Raw genomic sequence first — 19,249 nt, forward strand, 5'->3', positions numbered from 1 at the left:
GGTTGTGCTTCAGGAGGTCCTTGTAAGCAAGTGTAATGGAGGCCAGCAGGTGTCGCTGTGCAGATGTAGTTAGTAAACCTCACTCCCAACAGCTCAAAAGGATTCTCTGGTCATAAGGCCAGAGCCTTGGGTTTTAGCCTTCTGGTTAGAGAGTCTGACTTCCATGCAGAGGATCGTGAGTTCGCATCCCGAGGGGAGCGAATGGGCGGAGTCATAACAACACAATGCGGAGTGCAGCCGCTACACAGGGCTGACCCACTGCTTAGGCCATTCTAACAGTTACAAGGTTTTCACAAAGTTTTTATCAAGCTGAAGAAAGAGGAAACAGAAAAACCAGAATAGTATCAAAAACAAAGGTGCATTATTGACAGGAGCACACAGTCACTGGCATCGCAGGGCGTCATGAAATAAATCCAGCAACCTGGGGTGCAGGGCCAGCATTCATCCATCAGGTCATCATTAAGCCACAGCACAAGCTGTCCTCATGGAACAGTACATTCCAAAAGCACATTGCACTGTGCTGCGTCAACTTCAGCCAGGGCATCTCGTCATCAGTCCAGCACCCTGTGGTGCACAGCCGTCAGCCTTGCGCAATATCATCAGTGCCTCGGAGAGAGATAAAACAGCAGAATCAGTCAACTGCACCTAAGGTATGAGTTCACTAGCAGTAAATTGACAGGAAAGCGCAATTCGCCCTATTGAGATATCCCATAATCACTTGCGTGCCAAAGAGTCACTGTAGTCTAAACAACACAGAGAATCCACATGATGACAATTGCAAATGAACATTATACTACTGAAATGTAATTTTTATTCTTTTCATCACATTAATAAGAGACTGCATGCATGAGACCCTGAAAACTTGCTAAAACAAATATTCCAAATAATCCGTATCTGCTACATTTAATTGGTGTGGAGCTTCATGAACGCAAACCAAATTTCAGACATATTATATATATTACTCTGGAACAAAGAGGACAAACAATGCTGTAAAAGACAATAAGCAGGACGTTAAAGAGCAAACTTCACTTTCCCCCAGAACGACGTGAACAGCAAGCAATCGCAGCTCACAGTGATTCCCATTGAAAATAACAGAGGAACAACCTGAGCTTCTCGCATGTTTACGTAAAACAAACATAATAACAATGTCTGTAAACCCAGATAATATATTCACAAGAGTTTTGGGCACAATATTAAATGAGGTTTATGTTGCGATGTTAATGCTGCTGTCCGTGTGCAGCAGTTAAAGTGCAGCCTGATCAAAGCGTCTCATTGCAGTTTTCATTGTTGCTGACATCTCGCAGCACAGAGACCTCTCCAAAGTTTTGAGAGATTTTGTGGGATTTGAAACCTCAATAGGGCCAATACTACGGTGATCGCTGGCAGCTAGCCTTGAGCTTCACTAACAGACCCAGAATTTAGATGAAGTGAGGGTGAGACCTGTTCTGTTGCTAATAAGATGAGTTAAAGGGATAGAATGCATAATTCCATATTATGCCAGTATGCTAGCCATATGGGAGGGAGATAGATATGTCTTAAGTCTGGACTTGAATGTCTCTGCGGAATGTGACTGTTTTATCTCTGCAGGGAAATCATTCCACAAAATGATAAGAGAAGCCTCTGTGGCCGGCAGACCACAGAGGGTTAATCAAATTAGTCTAATAGGCCCATTTTGTAGCCCGTAGTGCATGCTTCTAGTCTAGAACAGCATCATGCCACGAGAGGTGGAAGACATCTAATTGTGAACTATGCCATTTTCGCTCTAGATCTCTATACTTGAGGCCACGTAAGTAATCATTGAACCAAGGCGAGTATGTTTGGGGGTGATGATAAATAAGTGTCTCGTTGCAGTGTACAAGGCAAAGAGACTGTAAAATTAACAAGTGAATGATCTGAAACCACTGACACAAGAGACACAATGTTAATATCTGTGACAGTGATACCATGAACAAGGACCAAATCCAGGGTATTTCCACTAATGTGTGTCGAAGCCTGAATGCATTGCTGGAATCCAAATACATCTGTAATGTCCATGAATGATTTGCAGAGGGGGCCAGAAGGCCTGTTTATATGAATGTTGACGTCGTAAACATTCAGAATGTTATCGGCTGGGTTGCCAAATTAGAAAAGCATGTAAAATATTTACACAAAATTTAATAAGAATTTTTTTGACACATTGTTGTTCTTTTTCTTTTTTAAACATTTACCTTTAGTCAAATACAGGGGAAATCACATAACCTTCACCTGTCTTCTTTTGGCTGATGGATGTAATAATTGTGGATACAATTCAGTTAACAATAAAAAAAAGGGATATTCTTTCATTAATATATTGTGGAGAGTGAAGTTTACCAGCAAAACATATGTAATTTGGCAAGAAATTGGTTATTTGTGGTTTATAAATGTGGAATTATTCAAAAATGCTTAGATATTTAATGACATGATCTATTAAGACCATTCAAGAACAAGACAACTGGCAATGCACATGCAATCAGTTTGTAGTGGAGAACAAGAAAAGTTTCCCTGCAAAAGTAAACACAGAACAGGGGAGAGTTTTTGTTTCTTTGTCTGTTTGTTTTTCTTGAACATAGAATCAGAGCAGCTTTCACTGAATTAGTTTTAAGAACAACACAACAAGTATGACTAAGGTTCTTTGTTTTTCTATAATGCTTTAATATAAAATAACAAAATCAACAAAAAGGAAAAATTAAAAATCAAAAGATAGAATTATTACAAAATGTGGCACATGTTTCTCCAGTAGACATCTTTTTAAATGATGTATATGTTTGTAAACATTTTTAAACTATTTTATTTACTATTTTCCCTCATGGTTTGTCATTGTGTTTTATGGACAAAATGAAGTTTACGTTTTTTAAAAAAGACAAATTTTTGCCAGTATTACAACCTTTTTTAACATATTTAAACGCTTCTGCTTTTATATTGAAAATCCAACCAGTCTCAGTGGTGATTTGATCACGTGACAGTGGGAAAAGTTCGGTCAGCTGACCTCGGGTCAGCTCATGTGATCATGTGACGTTTTCTTCCCTTTACTCTGTAACAATGGGCCGATCACATGCAGCTGTCGGTGTGATTTTACTTGTTTATATGGTCGGTAAAGGTACGGTGCTCGCCTGTGTGTTGTTCCGTTAACATTAACATTCAGCTAAAGTTACATCAGCGGACTGCAAAACGGAAGTAACTAATCGGGTGTCATTACTGGCTACTTAAACGTTTATTGTCCTAGTCACTGAGTTGTATTATATCAACTAGGAACTGAAGAGTGAAAATAACAAATGTGTTGAACTGTTTTTGCAGTTCTGCCCAAGCCTTTGGCAGGTAAAGAAGCCTGGAATTATGTGGAAGTAAGAGATGGGGCGCACATGTTCTGGTGGCTTTACTACGCTGACAGTCAGTCTGAAGGGTACCAGAACCTGCCCCTAATTATGTGGCTGCAGGTAGGACCAGATCCACAGTGATCCTAACCAAATTTAGGGGAAACCGGGGCACGGTGGATCAGAAATGTTGTTTTGTGGCAGCATAAACACATTATGCATAGGTTTAGGTCATTTTGTTGTGGATTTAATACAGCAAGTTATTGTTTATAAGGCTGTGTTATTTATATCTCCCTAAGTGTAATTTAAGGTGTTTAAAATAGATTTTAAAATGTTTGATTCACTGTGTCCCGGACACTAATTCATGGGGCACAGTGAATCAACTTAGAATATAATGAAAAAACACATGATTATAAAGATTTCTTCAAAATTATTAAATATATGCTGATGCATATACAAACTATAATCCAGCAAACCAGCTATGTAATGTGTGAGAGTCTTATATAGTGATATAAGTCCTTTAGAAACTATTATAACTGTCATCATTTCTGTTCAAACATGAAAACGGTTGTTTATATACACAAATTATAGAATTAATTCATGGAAAAATAAATGTATAAGCTTCAACAAATAATATTTTTCATCCATTTGATACTGGGGCTTAGTAAATCACTTTCTGCACTTATTCACTGTGCCCCGGGGGCATGTGACACACACGAGTCATGTTATCAAATAGCTGATAGTCTGGAGAAGACATAACACATGCTCATCAGTTGGACGGGGTAGTCTTCTAACTAATAAATTTTTGGGCCACCTTTCCTCTGTTGAGAAATAAATACAAAGACAATGACATCCACAAATTTACCTTTAGATAGGAAAAAACTGACTTCACTTGCCTCTTAGTTTTACCATTAATGTATCCAAAAACAAAACACTAATTTATAAGGGGGATATCTTTATGCATAAAAATATGGCATAACTGCTGCAAATATATATGTAGTTTTGCAGATATGGCTACTGATTCACTGTGCTGCTTGATTCACCGTGCCCTGGTTTCCCCTATTGTGCTTAGAGGGCTCTTTGTTACTGTGCCCACTGCTGCAAATGGAAATGAACTACTGTTTGTGTGTGTGTCTGTGTTTTTAAATGCAAAGAAGCTGCTGTTTGCTGCATTCCAGATGACTTAAAATTGAAAATTTGTGACAGCAAATTATAACTGATTGTATCTGCTCAAAGTGATGTTAATCAGTGAAATCACCTGGTGGAGTGGGTAGTTGCAAAGAAAACCTGCACGCTCTTGGCCTTTTCTGGAATCAGTTTGAGACCTCTGATTTAAATGTTCAAAGATAATGAGGATGTGTCCCCATATGTCCTCAGGGTGGACCGGGAGGCTCAGGAACCGGCTTTGGCAACTTTGAGGAGATTGGACCTTTAACTACTGACCAAAAACCCAGAAAGACAACCTGGGTAAGTCCAATAAGTAAGAATTTAGTGATTAAAACTATTGCATTCACGTGTTTGTACATATTTCCGATCTGTATCTCGGAACAAATGGGACAGTCGATTCAGCTGTTACATTAAACATTTTATTATACTTTGAGACGTGCTGTACTTTTGTTGAAGGTCTTTGCAATGTTGGACATCCAGATCAAGCCTCACTTAAGTTAGTTGCAGGTAAAGTGCACATGAAGTAGTTAGTCCTTATAGGCCCTGAGGCTCATCGGGTCTGTATTTATCTCCAGTTTCTGTGGCATGAAGTGGATGTGAGTCCTCCTGGAGGGGACACCAGACTGAGCTACCTGCTCTGCAAAGTGTGCGTGAAGCAAACTGTAACTGGGAGCTTTCACTTATGTCTGTATGAATAATCTCTTTTGACCCTGACTTTTTGCTGTTCATAACTTTGTAGTAGCTGCAGACTCATCAGATTTTTGCATTTCATTTCTTTTGTGATACTAGAGTGTTGTGATGAACATATTTTGTGATTGTTTTCATAGGCTATCAGTGATTGGATGTATTGTACAAAAGGATGCTGTCCATAAGTATAAATGTTGGAAATTCTGGTTGTCATGGTGATTCCCTGGCTCTTCCAGGTGCAGGCAGCCAGTCTGTTGTTCGTCGACAATCCCGTGGGCACCGGCTTTAGCTACACAGACAAATCAGATGGTTATGCGACCAATGTTGCCATGGTGGCATCAGACATGCTGGTCCTGCTCAAACACTTCTTTACAGAGAAGGCAGAGTTTCAGGTATATCTGCTTAATGTTTGCACACTGTCAAAATTGTCTAAGTTCAAAGGTTGCATGTCTGTCAATCAACAGTTGTTTATGTTTTTCAGATTTGACTCAAGTCAGTGGCATTATCCAGTTCTGAGACAGACAATATTTAGAAGTTTGATAACCATTCAAAACAATACTTTTCATATAATTAAGCTTCATCCATAAAAACAGAGATTTCATGTTAATGTTATCATTAGAAAAATACAGTCAGAACTGAAGGACAACTTAGCTGGCTATAAATTTCAGGTGATTCAAGCCTGTAATATTATCTTAGAAATTATTTAATTAAACCATGTTAAGTAGCCAGTTAACATGGATTAAAATAAGTCAACCTGTTAGCATTGATCTCACATAGTCAGCCAAGTAGCTGACTTATTTTTTCTGTTAGATAGCCAGAAAACATGGTTTAAAATTAGCTACTTGTTAGTTTTCATGTTAGATAACCAGATAACATGACTTAAAAATACACACTGAAAAAATAGAAATGCAAGATTTTTGTTTTTGCTCGCATTTTTCACTCAAAGATCCAAAACATTTTGTATACATTTGTTCACAAATCTGTCTGAATGTGTGTTAGTGAGAACTTCTCCATTGCTGAGATAATCCATCCCGCCTCACAGGTTTGGCATGTCAAGATGCTGATTAGACAGCATGAATATTGCACAGGTGTGCCTTAGGCTGGCCACAATAAAAGACCACTCTGAAATATGCAGTTTTGCTTTATTGGGAGGGTCGGGGGAGGGGGTCAGAAAATCAGTAAGTGTGACTACCATTTGCCTCACGCAGTCCAACACATCTCCTTTGTATAGAGTTGCTCAGCAGCCAGACACCATCAAATGTAAGCATTTACCCTCTCAACTCGGTTACAACGATGGACTGCAGTCAGGTTGAGACCCCGATGACGACGAGTATGCAGATAAGCTTCCATGAGATGGTTTCTGACAGTTTGTGCAGAAATTCTTTGGTTCTGCAAACAGATTGTTGCAGCAGCTGTCCGGGTGGCTGGTCAGATGATCTTGGAGGTGAACATGCTGGAAGTGGAGGTCCTGGGCTAGTGTGGTTACATGTGGTCTGTTGTTGTGAGGCCCATTGGATGCACTGCCAAATTCTCTAAAATGCCTTTGGAGACAGCTTATGGTAGAGAAATGAACATTCAGTTCATGGCAACAGCTCCAGTGGACATTCCTACAGTCAGCGTGCCAATTGCATGCTCCCTCAAAACTTGCAACATCTGTGGCATTGTGCTGTGTGATAAAACTGATCATTTTAGAGTGGCCTTTTATTGTGGCCAGCCTAAGGCACACCTGTGCAATAATCATACCGTCTAATCAGCATATTGATATGCCGCACCTGTGTGGTGGGATGGATTATTTCAGCAATGGAGAAGTTCTCACTAACAGATTTAGACAGATTTGTGAACAATATTTCAGAGAAATAGGCCTTTAGTGTATGTAGAAAATGTTTTAGATCTTTGAGTTCAGCTCATGGGAAATGGGAGCAAAAACAAAAGTGTTACATTTCATATATTTTTGTTCAGTGTAGATGATTTGTTAGTTTTCATGTTAGATAGCCAGAAAACATGGCTTAAAATTAGCTGACTTGTTAATTTTCATGTTAAGACAGCCAGCTAACATAGTTTAAAATTAGATGATTTGTTAGTTTTCACATTAGATAGCCAGATAACATAGTTTACAAGTAAATTGCCCGTAAGGGCAAAGGACACAACTAAGTTGATTTTTGGCTGTCAGCCAGTCTTATTTTCACCAAAACTTAACCTATCACATGAATAAACAGTCGAGAGACCTTATATAAAAATTTTGATTCAGGGTTTTACAGCTCTTGAGTTTTAGGACAGGGAATTTTTTGCCATACAGACAGCAATTTCTTTTGACAAGCAGAACTTATAGTTGTCAAATAGGCAGTTATAACAGTTTAAAAGTAGATGATTTGTTCATTTTCATATTAAATAGACAGCTAACATGGCTTAAAATTAAATTGTTCTTAGTTTTTATCTTAGATAGCCAGCTAACATGGCATAAAATTTTCTATTTGTTCATTTTCATCTTATAAAGTACTTCTTTTAACAAATCTATAAAGTTGTAGGGTTTTTTTTAGTGATCAGTGTCATCAACTTTCATAATAATCACTAATAAGTATTTACAGTGATCTGCCCTTCCATTAAGAAACATAATTACATTATAAACAGATCTATAAAATTCATGTTTGCTAAAAGAAACCCTCACATGCCAGTTGTAAATGTGAATTAATATTAATGTCTGCAGAGTGTACCATTCTATATCTTTTCTGAGTCTTATGGAGGAAAGATGGCAGCAGCTATTTCCATGGAACTCACCAAGGTGAGAACTTTAATTTGTGAGACTAACAATAGAATTTGACCATTTTTCATATTAACATTTTATTTCAGTGAACATGAGACCAGTTAGATTGTAAAGTCCCCTCATTAACTGCCAGATGAATATTACTAAAACAGGATTTAAAGTACAATTCGACAGGGTTTACCTGTAATTTCTAGTAGTAAACCACAATTTTATGGTTACAAAACAGTGTGTAAATATGTTGACAGAATATGACAAAGTCTGATTGCTGTTGAGTCCATAACACACATTAGTGCTGTGAGGTATGATGGATCTTGAAACTTCTTACTGATATGAAAGTAAGTGTTGAATCAAGACATTATATTTTCATGTTCTACATGTCTGTTGTGTGTCCAGGCCATTGCTCGAGGAACAATGAAATGTAACTTTGCTGGTGTGGCACTTGGGGACTCGTGGATTTCCCCTCTAGGTCAGTATCACTCAGATGTTGAACATGCTTAACAGCATCAGAAACGTTTGACCATACACAGTAAAATCACCAGTGTAAAACTAACTAATATGTCAAACTTTAAGTGCCTGTACATTGCAGATCCTATGTGTCCTACACATCATGAACTAAATCAGGTTCCTTCAGTTGAACAGGTGTCTCCCAAATACAGACTGTATTTGGCAGAAGGAAACATTATAATTTAGCAGTCACTATGAAATATGGCAAGAAGTTGTGTGTGTTTGTTTTTAAGTTTACTTTCATCATTACTGTTGTCATGACGACACTGGTTACTAAAAGACTTATTTATCCACAGACTCTGTCATGACCTGGGGACCTTACCTCTACACTACGGTAAAGATTTTTAAATTTGTTTTAAACAACTTTCATAAATAAGATGCATGCAGGGGTGGTGGCCAAGTGGTTAATGCGCTTGGTTTCAATTCGGAAGGTTCTGGGTTCAAATCCCACCCCTGCCACATTTGTCCATGTAATGTGGAGTTGCGTCAGGAAGGGCATCCGGCGTAAAACCTGTGCCAAATCAACATGCAGATCCACCTTGGATTTGCTATGGCGACCCCGAGTGCAAACAAGGGAGCAGCCGAAGGGACTTACTTTTTTATAAATAAGATGCATCTGACTAGAGTGGCATAGAAGTTGCATTAGATTAGAGTTTCTTCTTGGGATGGACTTGACTACCCATTATTATGCTTGCACCTTGGGCTGTACTGGTGATGTGCAGGGATTAATCCCCAATGAGTAAGTTCCATACTCTTTTTGCTGATAATAAATTTACTGAAATTAATTTAAATGTAACAAGGCTCCAGCCCCGTTACCCTTAATAAGTAAGCTGGTATAGAAAATGGATGTAACAAATTGGAGTTTTTTTTTTTTTTTTTACTCCATTGTTGTTGTTTTTAGTTTTTGTTGATCTGTCAGTCTGTTAGTTGCCGATTAAGTCACATAGTATGGCGGTAAATACAGTACTATGCTGGCTTTTTGGTTGAACACACTGTTGCTGCTGAAATAATCTTTTTGTGGTCTGATCACTGCCTTTTTAAACACACTTTAGAGTTCCATCTGTGTTTGGTTTACATAAATTTTCTGAGTAGTGATGCTGGCATCAGAATGTCAGTTTTGAGTGTAGAGTAGCTCTCTGTGCTAACAGGAGGCTCTTTTCTGAAGTGACACCTGAAGTGATCGATCATTGTTTTCTTATTGGGCACATAGTGTACTTTCAGTGTTGCTTTTTCTGTGCAGTCTCTGCTGGACGACTACGGCCTGGCGGACGTGAACAGTGCAGTGGATGCTGTGAAGCAAGCTGTGGAAAAGGAGCAGTTTGAGAAAGCCACTGAGTTATGGTCTGTGACTGAGTCTGTGGTGGAGCAGGTACAGGATCCACAGCTGACAATAGCTCCACACTGCAAACTTCTTAACACTGTCAGGTTCATTTTCATCATGCACAGGCTGTTTGAAAGAACCAATACATTTTCCCTGTAAAACAATGCAGCCTTATGCATCACTTCCATTATAAGGTATTTCTTTGAATTTAAGTTCTATTTATACATTTGTTAAAGACAAGTGTAATAGTTATTGTTGTTGCGCATAATTATGTGAAAATTCGGATGGTGTTATGGTTATTTTTCAAAAATAGCTAAATTGTCCTACAGCATTTCAGTCTTGAACTTAAAAAAAAAAAAGCATTTGGCTGCGTTCACATTACCAGCTAAAGTGGAGCAAATCAGAATTTTTTTTTTCACAACATTTGATCTTTTGTTTGTAAGTGGTGATATCACCAGTGTACAGGTTCTAATCAGGTTAAGAACTACATCTGTTACTGTATGGAGAAAAAAAATGTGATTTCAGAATCTTTGTCAGACTTATTTGTCATGTTTACACTATAATTACAATAATGTCTATTCTTTAAAAAAACTACTTTGTCATTATCATACAGTTCAGCTTCTGCACAGGATGGGTACATTTTGATTTCATATTTATTACTATAATTTCAAAAAAGTGTAGTTTGCAAAGGCATTAAAAAATTATGAAGCTCACACAAAATACAAACAATAAAATCAAACATGAAGACATCATAGTGATAAGACCAAGAACACACATGTAGCACCAAGTAAAATCAAAAATAGACAAAGTGATCAAATGTAGTGCTGGTAATAAATAATGTAAAAACTAGAAATGGTAATAACATGCTTTTATTTTGGTTTCATGTCAGAACACCAATAACGTCAACTTTTACAACATACTGACCCAGACGCCAGTTGACAAAGTGAACACTTCATCGGACGAGGACTTCATCTGTAAGATGCTGTGCTGAGTGACTATTTCAGTCTAATGAACTGTTATGAAGCTTAATGATTTCAAGCTGGTTATTGACATGGCTTATCTATAGATGTTTGCATTTTCTAAATGTCCTTTAAGAGGTTTTTGCATACTTGTGATGTTTGGAAAATGATTTCAACCAGCTCTGCTGACACGTCGCCACATCTGGCGCTTACACGGCCAGTCACTGAGTGAGCTGATGAACGGACCAATCAGGAAGAAACTTGGCATCATCCCCCACAATGTCACTTGGGGAGGTAAGTCGCGCCATCATAAAATATAACATTTTCCTGTATATTTACGTTTTTTTTTTCTAGTTTTTCACCTCATCTCTGCATGTAGTGTAATATGTTGAATAAATATTTAAAAAGCAAATTCTTTCAGTTTCTTCCTTTTTCTCTTGGGGTTGCCACAGCAGATGCATTATTTTGAATGACACATTTTATTCTAAATTCTGTTTGTTGAACTATTTCTTGGCTTTGTGTTCAGGTCAAGCAGAGAAAGTGTTCAGCAACATGGCAGGAGACTTTATGAGGCCGGTGGTCGATATTGTGGACCAGCTGCTGACTGCTGGCATCAACGTCACGGTCTACAATGGACAGCTGGACCTCATTGTGGACACCATGGGTAACTCACTTTGCATCCTGACTTCTATCTACAGTAGTACTCAAAAGTTTACATACCCTGGCAGAAGTTTAGGGGTTTTTTTTGGCCATTTTTCAGAGAATATGAATAATAACACAAAAACTTTGTTTCACTCACGGTTAGTGGTTGGGTGAAGCCATTTATTGTCAAACAACTGTGTTTACTCTTTTGAAATCATAATGACAACACAAACTACCCAAATGACCCTGATCAAAAGTTTGCATACCCCTGTTCTTAATACCATGTGTTGCCCCCTTTAACATCAATGACAGCTTGGAGTCTTTTGTGGTAGTTTGTGGATGAGGCTCTCTGATGGTAAAACTGCCACTGAATATGTCTTGGACTTTATTTACATTAATTACAAAGAAATACAAACAGTATGGCACTTTATGGTAAATCTGCATGGAGTAGACAGTTCTCAAGAACTGAATAACTGTGCAAGAAGGAGAAGAGTGAGGAAAGCCACCAAGACACCCAGACAACTCAGGAGAATTTATGGGCTTATATGGCTGTGATTGGAGAAATTATGCACAGTGCAAGTTTTGCATTTTGCATCACTACTCTTAGCTTCATAGTGGAGTAGAGCACAGAAGGATTTTCTTTCACCAAAACAGATCAAATCCAGGCTTGCATCTCAGATGTACTTTCTGGCAGTTTGTAACTAAACTTTCAGGTCTTCTTTTTAAGAAAATCCTCCTCTATGCCACTTCATCATGAAGCTGTATAACTGGTGATACAAAATGCAAAGCTTGCACTGTGCATAATTTCTCCAATCACAGCCACATAAGGTTATAACTTCTGGGTTGTCTGGGTGTCTTGGTGGCTTTTCTCACTCTTCTACTTCTTGCACAGGATATGTAAACTTTTGAGCACAACTGTAGATGCTAAGCTGTGTGATTGACCACCACCAGTGGTTTGTGATATGATTAAAACCTGTGAGATTATTTGGTAATTATAATATCTATTTAACACTGGCCACATCTGGGAGCATGTGTCCTTGCAAAATCTGCAACAGTGCTCAGGGTCCTAGATGCTAGCTACCTAGGCAGACAACTGATTCATTCCCACCACTTGAGAAGAACCATTCATAAGCCACAGGCAGGTGAAATGTGAATGTCCCCTTGACCTTGTCCAGTCACTGTGGTTCTCAACATTGAGACACCTATATGCCCAGAAAAATGCATCACATGGCCATGTCTTAACTGATGTTCCATCACAGTGCAAGTGATTCTACTCATCTCAGTCTCCCTAAGTAACTGTTCTTTTAACACAGTAATTCCAGTGGTACCCAGAGATATTCTGAAGAGACCTCATACTGAAGATATCCGTTTATCACCTTAGGTCACTTGTTAGTGTCCAGGTCTTACAACCATACAGTAAGTAGGAGGCACCAAAACCCTGAAGACTTTGACCTTAGTTGTCATGCAAAGACAGTGTCATCATCAGAAGATCTCTGTCCAGCGACCTCATAACTCCATAAGCTCTTTCCAGGTGTGTCTCAATCTTCATGGCCAGAGACCCAAAGACATGAAGGTCACTGAAGTCATTGAAAGCCTGAATCTTAGTCTTGATGCAAAACAATTACAAACCCAGACACTCTCATTCCTCTCTCTTCTCAAGAGCTGCAATCAGGGTACTGATTGACTATGCAAAGATCACAGCCTTGTCCATGAAGTCAAAAGCATCCAGGCTGCTGGTTTCCACAACCCAACCCAACACTCAGTCCATGCAAGCATTGAACAGTGTAGGAACCAGAACACATCCCTGATGAACATCAGTATTTACTGGGAAAAATCCAGAGATTCTTCCTCAGCACATAAAGCACACACAGTACCTGTGCACAGACTGGCTATGATGTCCAGCACTTAACACTGGGATATAGTATTTGTTTAGTATCTCTAATTTGTTGCTAAGTGATACATGTGATGTTGGGTTGTGAGTTTACTTGCTCACCAATCTTTTAAAAAATTCAAAGTATGAATAAAGATGGCTTTTACACAGTAAGGAAGACCCAAACGCAGAGACGGACACAGGATGTCCATCCATCCATTTTCTCCGCTTTATCCGGAGTCGGGTTGCGGGGGCAGCAGCTCAAGCAAAGCCGCCCAGACCTCCCGATCCACACACCGATGTTATCCAGACACAGGATGTTATGTGAGCAAAGTCCTCAAACCTACAGCAACAGGTGATCAGTCCAATAGGGAATGTCTGACACATGCAAGATAGTCCTTGAGAAAACAATCCAAAACTAGGCAGAAGGTATCCAATAGAGGTTAGGCACGAAAACATGAGATGAGTCAGTAGAATGAAGTCAGTAGCTAAGCAAGAAACATGAAGAATAATTACACAAGACGTCTTAGCAAAGGCTGGAAACACTCAGGCTCTGGGAACTGAAAGACGTGAGCATTAACCAAATTAACGCAAGTGAAGGAATGATCTACCAGTGTGCGAAATCAAAAGGAAGTGAATAACTGAAAAATAAGTGAAATGTCTGTCAAAATAAAACAGGAACCCAAATCAGAAGCTAAAATTAAACTAAAAGTTACAGAAGATCTATGTTCTCTGTTTGCTGATTGAAGCACAAACCATCCTGTAAACACCCACATGAATCAACATGCCTTGTTTCAGGTCAGGAGTTGTGGATGAAGCAGCTGAAGTGGGCAGGGCTTCCTGGTTTTAACAAGCTAAGATGGACTGCTCTGGATGACCCGACATCCCCGGGCTTAACAGGAGCTTTTGTCAAGATCTACAAGAACTTTTCCTTCTACTGGATCCTGAAAGCTGGACACATGGTGAGCTCTAAAATGCCTGTACTTTAGAAGGAGCTGTTTTTGCTCAAGTCCTGTGTCGACATATTTGTAGTTTGTTTCTTTAGTCTCTTGATTATATGTTATTTTTTGATCCTGTTGCTGTTTGTTGCTAAAGTGTTTCATACCATTTTTTTGCCAATGTCCCTGTGTATTGTCAGATTCCCTCAGACCAGGGCCCGATGGCCCTACAGATGATGAAGATGATCATACAGCAGGCGTGACACTGCCTCTGGGATGCCAGCTATATTGTCGCCGACAATCAAATCAATCCCAAGCTTTTTATAATCTGCTCTCTGCTAAACCAAAATAAGATGGTCAGTCTTTGATTTAAAGATTCACTTCTGTAAATTTTAGCCATAAGAACAAATAAAAAAAAAAATTTTTTAAACGCTCTTGTGGCTTTTATATCGATCAACAATTAAAAGATGCTCATTATTATTATACCCACTTCCTCCAATTAAGGGTCATTTAGGGGCGGTGGGGGGGAGCTGAAGCCTATCCCAGCAGCCATAGGGTGAGAGAAGGAGTACACACTGGACAGGATGACAGTCTGTCTCAGGGCCAGAGGTAGACAGTCAAACACAATTTTAAAGTTTCCAATTCACCTAACCTGCATGTCTTTGGAAGTGGAAGGAAGCCGAAGCACCCGGGGGGAACCCACATGAACACAGGGTGAACATGTAAAGTCTACACAAAAAGGCACAGGTGGGAAGTGATCCGACCTTGCTGTGAGTCAACCGTGCTAACAGCTAAGTCACTGTACTGCCCTAAACACAGTATATTATAGAATTTATACCAGGAAGCCTTTTTTTTGGTCCTCCGTATCACATAGCTCTTCTTCATATCACATATGTAACCACTCACTCACTCATCTTCAACCACTTAGTCCAATTAAGGGTCGCGGGGGGCTAGAGCCTAACACAGCAGTCATAGAGCGTGAGGCGGGATACACCCAGGACAGGATGCCAGTCTGTCGCAGCACCTTAAGTAACCAACCCCCCCCCCCCCCCCCCCCAAAAAATGTTATAAATCTTACAGCTTTAAGTTTTGAAAGCACAACCGTCAATATTCTCTTTACTCAAATCCCAATGTTGTAGTACGGTTAGGTCCACAACAGAGCTGGTTATTTTTATTTCTAAAGTATCTAAACATAAAAGGCATGTTTGAGGGAGGATCTTCTTTTTTATTTACTTAAGAGATTAAGCCAACACTAAGCCATCTGACACACGAGTGTGCATCCTCTTTATTTTTACCAATTTTGACTGACAGCTCCGTTACTCATTTGCAAAGGATTACACCATAAACATTTTTATAACATACACAGTCATTTCTTTTGGTTTGTCCCTTTTTGCTCCTTGTCACCACAGCAGATCTGACATGGATCTGCTTGTTGATTTGGCACACGTGTTACAACAGATGCCCTACCTAATGCACTCTACATGTATATGCATATTTTAATGATTTGTGCTGTTAATCTTTGATTGATTCTGAGCAAATATCAATGGATAATTTTTATGACATGCATAAGACTCACAAATGTTACTGATATTCTTCATGTATAAATACACTTGGTGATATATTTTTTGGGAATTAGATATTACTATGAGGCTAATAAAATACATATAAACATTGTTAAATTGGAATTACACACAACAGACATTCTTGTTCAATGTATTTGAAACTATACAAAATTTTGAAAAGCCAAAACAAATTTTCTTCCTGTAGATGTCAGCCAACAGAGATTTCCACCAAACTCATTAATGATGTGGTGGTTGGTCTCTTTAATAGTGGAGCGCCTTAGCTAAAATTTTCATAACAATTGTTCATGTTGTGACTAAAGCACCAAATTTGACACTCATATTCTAAATTAACTAATACTTATTTTCAGATGAAAATTACACAGGGGTCAAAATTTTAATGTGTTCCAATCATATTGAAAGATATATCATATGATTTGTATGATCATGATTCCAAAAAGGTATCGTTTAGCATATCCTTGACTAAATGTTGTGGAGTTACAGGATAAAAACAGCAAGAATGACGACAATAGTCACTTTATTACCAAAATTGGTGCAAATTTAACTAGAAGGGTGGAAATGAGAGTGGGGACTTTGAATGTTGGTAGTATGACTGGTAAAGGGAGAGAGCTGGCTGATATGATGGAGAGGAGAAAGTTAGACATATTGTGTGTGCAAGAGACCAAGTGGAAGGGAAGTAAGAGCAGGAGCATCGGCGGTGGGTACAAGTTGTTGTACCATGGTGAGGACAGGAAGAGAAATGGTGTTGGGGTCATTTTAAAGGAAGAGTATGTTAAAAGTGTGTTGGAGGTTAAGCGAGTGTCTGACAGGGTGATGAGTGTGAAGTTGGAAATTGAAGGGGTGATGATGAATATCATCAGTGCATATGCCCCACAGGTAGGGTGTGAGATGAAGGAGAAAGAAGATTTCTGGAGTGTGTTAGATGAGGTGGTGGAGAGTGTGCCCAAGCATGAAAGATTGGTGATAGGAGCGGACTACAATGAGCATGTTGGTGAAGGGAACAGAGGTGATGGGGAAGTAATGGGTAGATATGGAATGGATAGGAATGGGGAAGGACAGATGGTAGTTGATTTTGCAAAAAAGATGGAAATGGCTGTGGTGAATACCTACTTTAAGAAAAGGGAGGAGCACAGGGTAACATATAAGAGTGGAGGAAGGTGCACACAGGTGGACTACATTCTTTATAGGAGATGCAAGCTAAAAGAAATCACAGACTGTAAGGTGGTAGCAGGAGAGAGTGTCATTAGACAGCATAGGATGGTTGTTTGTAGGATGACTTTAGAGGTAAAGAAGAAGAAGAGAGTGAGAGCTCAACAAAGGATCAGATGGTGGAAGCTGAAGGAGGAAGGCTGTTGTGTGAAATTTAGCGAGCAGGTGAGAGAAGCACTGGTTGGAGGGGAAGCAATTTTGGACAACTGGAAAAGTACTGCAGATATGGTGACGGAGACAGCTAGGGTAGTACTGGGTATGACATCTGGACAGTGGAAGGAAGACAAGGAGACTTGGTGGTGGAATGAAGAGGTCCAGGAAAGCATAAGGAGAAAGAGGCTGGCGAAAAAGTTTTGGGATAGTCGGAGAGATGAAGAAAGTAGACAGGAGTACAAGGAGATGCGGCGTAAGGCGAAAAGAGAAGTGGCAAAAGCAAAGGAAAAGGCATATTGAGAGCTGTACAAGAAGTTGAATAGTAAGGAAGGAGAAAAGGACTTGTACCGATTGGCCAGACAAAGGGACAGAGCTGGAAAGGATGTGCAGCAGGTTAGGGTGGTAAAAGATGCACATGGTAATGTGCTGACAAGTGAGGAGTGTGTGCTGAGAAGGTGGAGGGAATATTTTGAAGAGTTGATGAATAAAGAAAATGAGCGAGAGAAAAGGCTACATGATGTAGTGAGAGTAAATCAGGAAGTACAAGAGATTAGCAAGGAAGAAGTGAGGGCTGCTATGAAGAGGATGAAGAGTGGAAAGGCAGTTGGTCCAGATGACATTCCAGTGGAGGCATGGAAATGTCTAGGAGAGATGGCAGTAGAGTTTCTAACCAGATTGTTTAATAAAATCTTGGAAAGTGAGAGGATGCCTGAGGAGTGGAGACGAAGTGTGCTGGTTCCTATTTTCAAGAACAAGGGTGATGTGCAGAGCTGCAGTAACTACAGAGGCATAAAGCTGATCAGCCACAGCATGAAGTTATGGGAAAGAGTAGTAGAAGCTAGGCTTAGAAAACAGGTGAAGATCTGTGAGCAGCAATATGGTTTCATGCCGAGAAAGAGCACTACAGATGCAATGTTTACTCTGAGAATACTGTTGGAAAAGTACAGAGAAGGACAGAAAGAGTTACATTGTGTGTTTGTGGATTTAGAAAAAGCTTATGATAGGGTGCCAAGAGAAGAGTTGTGGTATTGTATGAGGAAGTCTGGAGTGGCAGAGAAGTATGTTAGGGTAGTGCAGGACATGTACATGTGTGTGAATGAGAGGGAGCCCAGTGGAATAGTGCAGTTACAAGGAGTAGAAGTGGTGAAAGTAGATGAGTTTAAATATTTGGGGTCAACTGTTCAAAGTAATGGAGAGTGTGGTAGAGAGGTGAAGAAGAGAGTGCAGGCAGGGTGGAGTGGGTGGAGAAAGGTGGCAGGAGTGATTTGTGACCGAAGAATATCAGCAAGAGTGAAGGGGAAAGTTTACAAAACAGTAGTGAGACCAGCTATGTTGTATGGTTTAGAGACAGTGGCACTAACAAAAAGACAGGAGGCAGAGCTGGAGGTGGCAGAGCTGAAGATGTTGAGATTCTCTTTGGGAGTGACAAGAATGGACAAGATTAGGAATGAACATATCAGAGGGACAGCTCAGGTGGGACGGTTTGGAGATAAAGTGAGAGGCGAGATTGAGATGGTTTGGACATGTGCAGAGGAGGGACCCAGGGTATATAGGGAGAAGGATGCTGAGGATGGATCCACCAGGCAGGAGGAGAAGAGGGAGACCAAAGAGGAAGTTCATAGATGTGCTGAGAGAGGACATGCAGGTGGTTGGTGTGACAGAGGAAGATACAGAGGACAGGGTGAGATGGAAACGATTGATCTGCTGTGGCGACCCCTAACGGGAACAGCCGAAAGACAAAGAAGACCCCACAACATTTAGTCAAGGATATTCTAAACTATACCTCTTTGGAATCATTATGATCAGACAAATCATATGATATACCTTTCAATATGATTGGAACATTTTTTAATATAGACCCCTGTAGGTCATGAGAGATCAGCTCCAGGATACCTCCACATCTGAAATTACGTAGTATTCATTTAATTTTGAATGTGTGTGCCAAATCTCACGCTTTCATCACAAAATGCACAATCATTTTGCCTATCCGCTGTACTATAAAAAGGTATAATCTGATCTGATTTGTAAATAAATTATATTGCATAATTATATTAAGTCCATGCAATTCAAATCAACTTTTACAAATGTCAGAACAAGCATGATAACCTTGAATACAGTATACAAAGTAA

General features: G+C 39.5%; 1 protein-coding gene across 1 annotated transcript; it reads left to right on the forward strand.

The window, feature by feature from the left end:
• Positions 1–2,969: 2,969 nt before the first annotated feature.
• On the forward strand, positions 2,970–14,612 carry scpep1 (serine carboxypeptidase 1). The gene is made up of 13 exons (XM_034189684.1): positions 2,970–3,115; positions 3,313–3,452; positions 4,707–4,796; positions 5,420–5,575; positions 7,888–7,962; positions 8,338–8,410; positions 8,745–8,782; positions 9,689–9,817; positions 10,659–10,743; positions 10,909–11,022; positions 11,255–11,392; positions 14,039–14,202; positions 14,379–14,612. Exons 1-13 carry the CDS (start codon positions 3,058–3,060, stop codon positions 14,439–14,441), a joined length of 1,323 nt encoding a protein of 440 aa, XP_034045575.1. The 5' UTR covers positions 2,970–3,057; the 3' UTR covers positions 14,442–14,612.
• Positions 14,613–19,249: the final 4,637 nt, after the last annotated feature.

This window comes from Thalassophryne amazonica, chromosome 16 (genome assembly GCF_902500255.1).
Source record: "Thalassophryne amazonica chromosome 16, fThaAma1.1, whole genome shotgun sequence".
NCBI lineage: Eukaryota > Metazoa > Chordata > Actinopteri > Batrachoidiformes > Batrachoididae > Thalassophryne > Thalassophryne amazonica.